Source organism: Lithobates pipiens, unplaced genomic scaffold (assembly GCF_037356315.1).
Source record: "Lithobates pipiens isolate NorthernLeopardFrog02 unplaced genomic scaffold, aLitPip1_a1.2 Scaffold_18, whole genome shotgun sequence".
In the NCBI taxonomy this organism is placed as follows: Eukaryota; Metazoa; Chordata; class Amphibia; order Anura; family Ranidae; genus Lithobates; species Lithobates pipiens.
The window spans coordinates 549,983,760-549,991,555 of record NW_027507758.1 but is presented as its reverse complement, the minus strand read 5'-3'; the positions used below and the strand labels follow the sequence as shown (position 1 = coordinate 549,991,555).

General features: G+C 47.1%; 1 protein-coding gene across 1 annotated transcript in view; it reads left to right on the top strand.

Moving 5' to 3' along the window:
• Positions 1–200: 200 nt before the first annotated feature.
• SF3B6 (splicing factor 3b subunit 6) overlaps positions 201–7,796 on the top strand; it is a 29,856-nt gene continuing 22,260 nt past the window's right edge. Inside the window, exon 1 of the mRNA XM_077488874.1 lies at positions 201–349. Coding sequence (XP_077345000.1) covers positions 320–349 — 30 coding nt within the window. The 5' untranslated portion in view covers positions 201–319. The remainder of the gene's footprint in view (positions 350–7,796) is intronic.

The window sequence follows — 7,796 nt, the reverse complement described above, 5'->3', positions numbered from 1 at the left end:
CCCCCCCCCCCCAATCACATCCTTCCCATATATTTTATCCTATTTCTGACTGATATATATAAGCAGTGTTTTAGAAGCAGAGAAACACGTTTTATTTGCTTATTAGCATTTTGCAATGCCAGGCGATTTTGCCCTTAATAAAGATAGCCGCCTGGAGACAAGCGCGCACAACGTCACGACGCCGGAAACGGAAACGGGTAGCGGCGCACTGTGATTGCGTCGGGCGGAAGCTGGGTCCATTTCCTGTTGTGGACTGCGGAGCTCGTTGTACGTGTGTGTTTTCTTCTTCGGGAAGTTTGTCAGTCCTTCGGCCGGCACCATGGCGATGCAAGCAGCGAAACGTGCTAATGTGAGTAGAGGACTTGGGGAGGAGGGGGGCTTAATTTATCACTGCCTGCTGGAAGCCTTCTGTCCCATCCGTGGCTCTCTCTCTCTCTCTCCTGGAGGTCTCTCGGTCTCTCTCTCTCTCTCTCTCTCCTGGAGGTCTCTTGTCCCATCTATGTCTCTGGGGGGGGGGGGCGGCTCCCTGCTAGGTTTATGATAGTGTGAAACTATCTAAACTAAATAACTTTATTTTAGTTTTGGATAGAGATTAGAACACCTTTCAGGTTTGTATTGTCACCCCATTATGGTGACCTGAGGTTTCTCCTCGCTTTGAAGGGATTTCCTCTCACTTCCTGTTTTGGCTATGAGACAGGAAGTGAAGAGAAATTTTCCTTAGATTGGGGGATGGTTAGGTAAATCTGACAGGAGTGTATAACCAGTGGTGGCCAGTCCATGAGGGGCGCCCCCTCCCTGCAAAGTTTGGGCCAGTTGGAAAAGGATTCATAGAACGATTTATTTTTAAATTGTATGACATTTTTTTTAACATCTAAAAGTAAAAAAAAAAGTTAGATCGATTTATTTAGAAATGAATCATAATGACTATGTGTGCGCAGTGCTCCGGACTAATAGAAGTCTATTAGGTCCGTCTATTAACATGCACGTGATTAGAGCCTGAGGCTCTTATTGGCTTGTTTAACCACTTAAGGACTGAGCCTTTTTCTGAGATGTGTTGCTTACAGGGTAAAACCCCCTTTTTTTTTTTTTGCTAGAAAATTACTCAGAACCCCCTAACATTATTATTTTTTTTTCTAACTCCATAGAGAATAAAATGGCGCTCGTTGCTATACTTTCTTTCACACTGTATTTGCACAGCGGTCTTACAAGCGCACGTTTTTTTGAAAAAAAATACACCTTTTTTGGATTAAATAAGACAACAGTAAAGTTAGCCCAATTCTTTTTTTATGTTGTGAAAGATAATGTTACGCAGAATAAATTGATACCCAACATGTCACGCTTCAAAATTGCGCTCGCTTGTGGAATGGTGACAAACTTTTACCCTTAAAAATGTGCATAGGTGTCGCTTAAAAAATTCTACAGGTTGCTTTTTTTGAGTTAGAGGAGGTCTAGGGCTAGAATTATTGCTATCGCTGTACTGATCGCAGCAATACCTCGGCAGGATGCATTTAACCACTCCAATACTGGGCACTTATACACCTTCCTGCCCAGGACAATTTTGAGCTTTCAGCGCTGTCACGCTTTGGATGACAATTGCGCGGTCGTGCTACACTGTACCCAAACTAAAGTTTTATCATTTTGTTCCCACAAATAGAGCTTTCTTTTGTTGGTATTTGATCACCTCTGCAGTTTTTATTTTTTGCTAAACAAATAAAAAAAAAGACCGTACATTTGGAAAAAAATAAATTTTGGTTTTGTTTCTGTTATAAAATTTTGTAAATAAGTACGTTCTCTCTTTCACTGATGGGCACTGATAAGGCGGCACCAATGAGGTGGCACTGATATGCAGCACTGATGGGCAACACTCATGTGCACTGAAAGGATGGGTACTTATGGGTGGCACTGATATGAGCCACTGTTGGGCATCCCTGGTGGCACTGGCAGGCATTGTCAGTGGGCACTGATTGGCAGCTGCCTGGGCACAGATGTGCATTTCCCTGGTGGTCCAGTGTGATGGCATGCCTGGTGGTCCTGGGTGGCATTATGGTGGTCCTGGGGGATCCAAGGGGGGCTGCGCTGATAAACAATCAGCACAGACCCCCCTGTCAGGAGAGCCGCCAATCGGCTCTTCTCTACTCATGTCTGTCAGACGCGAGTGAGGAAAAGCCGATCACCGGCTCTTCCTATTTACATGGTGATCAGCCGTGATTGGACACGGCTGATCACATGGTAAAGAGTCTCCGTCAGACTCTTTACCCAGAACGTGTTGCGGGGTGTCAGACTGACACACCACAACGATCGCTGCGATGTCCACCCCTGGGGGACGAGCAACGACTTAATATGCTGAGGACGTCATATGACACCCAGTCAGGATATTGAAACCACTTTGCCGCTGTCGTTCTGCTATATGGCGGGCAGCAAGTGGTTAAAATTTTAAGAGTTTTTCTTATTTCTTTTATGTTGCCTTTTTTAAGGGTGCCCTCTTCTGGCACCAATAAAATTGATCTCGCTGCAAACCTGCCGCAGAGACCACTTTTATCTTGAAGCAGACCGCCCACTGAAGAAGAGGATTCCGGGGTTGGGTGAAGATTTGGAACACAGAAGCCGCCACGTATCGGGGGAGTAGTGACAGCGGATGGCGGCTCCGTTTGCAGGTAAGGACCAGGAGGAGTTTGTTTTAATCACCAGCCATCACTGGTTTTAAACCTCCATGGTGGTCATACAGTTTCAGACTAAACAAACCCTGTTCATGCCAAAGAAGCAGTCAGTAGAATCGGACATCATTTGAGATAAAAAAAAAGAAATTTTTTTTGCGTGGATGAGCAACAGTGATGGATTCAGTTTGCCCAAGTTGCTTCGGTGTGGCAGGAAATAAAAAATAAAAATAATTTAAAAAAAGCAATCATGCAGGGAAGATTGATGGAGCTATTGACACCTTTAAATGGCAACTGATAAGTGATTTGCAAGGGCATGAAAACGGCATTGATACTTTATTTCTTTATCCTGTCACAGCCGGTTGACTTGGATCTAATGAAACCTTTCATTATCTATCACTCCTCCATGCCATTTTTGTCTCACTTGATTGTTTTGTGTAATCAGACATCGATCATTCATTCAGTTTTATCACCCTGTGTATGGCTGCCGTAACTTCATCCTAAATGAAAAAGGAAAACATTTCTGCCTTTGGTTCTACTTTAAAGTATGACAAAATTCAAACTTTTTTTATCTTTTTAGTTTTGGATAGATTGGAGAGGTATTGGAATCCTTGGCAGGTATTTATTGCTGTCTGTGTTCCCGTTGGGTAGACTCTCCCTCTGTCACGATAAGGCCTCATGCACACGAGACGCAGATGAAACCTCTGTTAAAAAAAAGCTGAAACGCGCGTTTAGAAACGCGCGTTTTGCCGCGTTTGCATGCCGCGTTTAGACGCGTTTAGACGCGTTTGCGTTTAAACGCGTTTATAAAGATAACATCATGTAGACCCTCCCCAAGCTCTCAAAGCATTTTTTTTAACTATTTTTGCTATTTTGATCAGAGTGAGCAGCAGCAGCATAGAGAGCAGTTGTACACTTGCATTTGCCGTGTCACTTGCCACGGCACCTGCCACAAGTTGGGGATTGTCCACTTGCCACATCACCTGCCACGTCACCTGCCACAAATTGTGGATTGTCCACTTGCCACGTCACTTGCCACATCACCTGCCACGTCACTTGCCACGAGATGTGAATTGTCCACTTTCCACGTCATCTGCCATGCCACCTGCCACAAGCTGTGGATTGTCCACTTGCCACGTCACCAGTCACATCACCTGCCACAAGTTGTGGATTGTCCACTTGCCACGTCCCTTGCCACGTCCCCTGCCACGTCACCTGCCACAAGTGGATTGTCCACTTGCCACATCACCTGCCACAAGTTGTGGATTGTCCACTTGCCACGTCACCTGCCACAAGTTGTGGATTGTTCACTTGCCACGTCATCTGCCACGTCACCTGCCACAAGTTGTGGATTGTCCACTTGCCACGTCACTTGCCACAAGCTGTGGATTGTCCACTTGCCACGTCACCTGCCACGTCACTTGCCACGTCACCTGCCACAAGTTTTGGATTGTCCACTTGCCACGTCACTTGCCACGTCAGCTGCCACGTCACTTGCCACGAGATGTGGATTGTCCACTTTCCACATCATCTGCCATGCCACCTGCCACAAGCTGTGGATTGTCCACTTGCCACGTCACCAGCCACATCACCTGCCACAAGTTGTGGATTGTCCACCTGCCACGTGACTTGCCACATCACCTGCCACGTCACTTGCCACATCACCTGCCACAAGTTGTGGATTGTCTACTTGCCGCGTCACTTGCCACTTCACCTGCCACGTCACTTGCCACGTCACCTGCCCCAAGTTGTGGATTGTTCACTTGCCACGTCACCTGCCACAAGTTGTGGATTGTCCACTTGCCACGTCACTTGCCACAAGCTGTGGATTGTCCACTTGCCACATCACTTGCCACGTCACCTGCCACGTCACTTGCCACGTCACCTGCCACAAGTTTTGGATTGTCCACTTGCCACGTCACTTGCCACGTCACTTGCCACGTCAGCTGCCACGTCACTTGTCACATCACCTGCCACGTCACCTGCCACAAGTTGTGGATTGTCCACTTGCCACGTCACTTGCCACATCACTTGCCACATCACTTGCCACATCACTTGCCACATCACCTGCCACATCACCTGCCACGTCACTTGCCACGAGATGTGGATTGTCCACTTGCCATGTCACCTGCCACGTCACCTGCCACGTCACTTGCCACGTCAGCTGCCACGTCACTTGCCACAAGATGTGGATTGTCCACTTGCCATGTCACTTGCCACGTCACCTGCCACGTCACTTGCCACGTCAGCTGCCACGTCACTTGCTACAAGATTTGGATTGTCCACTTGTCACATCACCTGCCACATCACTTGCCACATCACCTGCCACGTCACCTGCCACAAGTTGTGGATTGTCCACTTGCCACGTCACTTGCCACATCACCTGCCACGTCACTTGCCACAAGATGTGGATTGTCCACTTTCCACGTCACCTGCCATGCCATCTGCCACAAGTTGTGGATTGTCCACTTGCCACACCACTTTCCACGTCACCTGCCACGTCACCTGCCACAAGATGTGGATTGTCCACTTGCCACGTCACCAGCCACATCACCTGCCACAAGTTGTGGATTGTCCACTTGCCACGTCCCTTGCCACGTCCCCTGCCACGTCACCTGCCACAAGTGGATTGTCCACTTGCCACATCACTTGCCACATCACCTGCCACAAGTTGTGGATTGTCCACTTGCCACGTCACCTGACACAAGTTGTGGATTGTCCACTCGCCACGTCACTTGCCACATCCCCTGCCACAAGTGGATTGTCCACTTGCCACATCACTTGCCCCATCACCTGCCACAAGTTGTGGATTGTCCACTTGCCACGTCACCTGACACAAGTTGTGGATTGTCCACTCGCCACGTCACTTGCCACATCACCTGCCACAAGTGGATTGTCCACTTGCCACGTCACTTGCCACATCCCCTGCCACAAGTGGATTGTCCACTTGCCACGTCACTTGCCACGTCACCTGCCACAAGTTATGGATTGTCCACTTGCCACGTCACATGCCAGTCACCTGCCACAAGTTGTTGATTTTCCACTTGCCACGTCACCTGCCAAGTCACTTGCCGCGTCACCTGCCAGGTCACTTGCCACGTCACCTGCCACAAGTTGTCTATTGTCCACTTTCCACGTCACTTGCCACTTCTCCTGCCACGTCACTTGCCACAAGTTGTGGATTGTCCACTTGCCACATCACTTGCCACCTGCCATGTCACTTGCCACAAGTTGTGGATTGTCCACTTGCCACGTCACTTGCCACAAGTTGTGGATTGTCCACTTGCAATTGCAATTGTTTAAAATATTTTTCTAATGGTTTTTCATTATTTGCAATCATTTTTGAGATTTTTAATGTAAAAAAAAAGGTCACCTTTAAAAACGCATATAAACGCAAACGCGGCTAAACGCGGTAGCGGAGTTTTGCCGCGTTTTACCGCGTTTTGCCGCGTTTTGCGTCTGAAACGCAGAAATTTTTGTTTCTGAACGCATTTTTTTGCTTCTGGAAAAACGAGATTAAACGCAACTGCATATAAACGGAAAAAAACGAGACTGTGTGCATGGACACATAGGATAACATTGAATGAGTTCAGGTGCAGTTGAAAAAACTGTCCAACTGCATCTGAACGCGCGTTTAACTGCGTCTCGTGTGCATGAGGCCTAACTGTTATGATTTAAAGTAAAAGAAAATCTCACATTTTGGGTTGTTTTTGGAACAGTAATAGAGGGCAAATCTTCCGATGAGGACACTAGTTCTGGAGACAATCAAGGATTTTCCTCTTTCTGTCTTGGCTATAGAATAGGGAAATCTCCCCAAGATGGCCAAAAAACATTCCACAGTGGTTCTAACCCTTTATGGTGGTGATAAAACAGAACAATCCATGTTCAATGTGACTATGCAATCAAGCAGGATAAAAATGTATGTTTTGATTGGCCCAGGTCAATCAATTGTGGAAGCAAAAAAAAAAAACAATGTTTTTTTTTAGACCTCTTTCATCCAAAGGGTCTGATAAAGTCCACCTGTCAGTGTTTCAGATGGACCTGATCAGACCCTCCATTCACACCTATGGACAGGCTGGTGTAAACGGACTTGTGTGAGTTTACACCCGCCTACCTCTGATTTGGTCCGCATAAAAAAAAAAAAGGGGGGGATCCATCAATATCTGTCTAGGCAGATCTGATTGGAGGGCAGTCAAGTGTAAACACACAGAGGAGTAGGTTTACTCCCAGCCTCCCATAGAGCAGAGCTGAGACTGTCCACTCTGCTGAAACTGACCAGACATAGACCTGTCATCCACCCTCTCTGCTCTGATCAGCAGATAGATCCCCAGCAAAAATGTTATAACAAACTATGAACATTTTTTTTTTTGGTCATTTTTCTTTAGTTTAGCAAAAAAAATAAAAACCTCAGTGTTGATTAAATACTACCAAAAGAAAGCTCTATTTGTGTGAAAAATTTGATAAAAATTTCATATGGATACAGTGTTGCATGACCACGCTATTGTCATTCAGAGTGTGATAGCGCTAAAAGCTGAAATTTGCCTGGGCAGGAAAGGGATGAAAGTGCCCAGTAGGCAAGTGATTAAAACTGAGTCTGCCTCAAGTAAATGGGGCATTGCGGGGGTGTGGCTGAGCAGCGGCTGTAGCTGGTCGCATCTGTCTCCTCCTCCTGCCAAAACTCAGTGCATTTCTCCTAAAATCACCTGTTATCGCTCTTTCACGGACCCTCGCTGACCGGTACCAATATCCACCACACCTGTGACCCAGATTCCCACTACACCGCTGACATGGCAAAGTGACTTAAAGAGAACAGAGGCCTCATGGAGGATCCTGGTCGCAACGCTCCTCCAAGGAAAAATACAAAGAGGCAGCTCAAAAACTCTTCAGCGGGAGGACCCCCAAAGGACACCTGTCTTCTTCATCTGCTCTAGGAGATGCTTCAGGGGGTCAATCTGCGGCTGATGACACAGTCCTGCTGGAGGATGCAGGCGGATCGCCCCCAGAGTGGAACACAGTTGGTACTCCTGGGGACATTTTTGCTGTGCCACATGCATCTTCCATGGATGCAGAAGAGCAGGAGCCCACTCTGCATGATATACTTTCTACTGTAACATCCTGAAATATGTCTATCTCTGCCCTCAG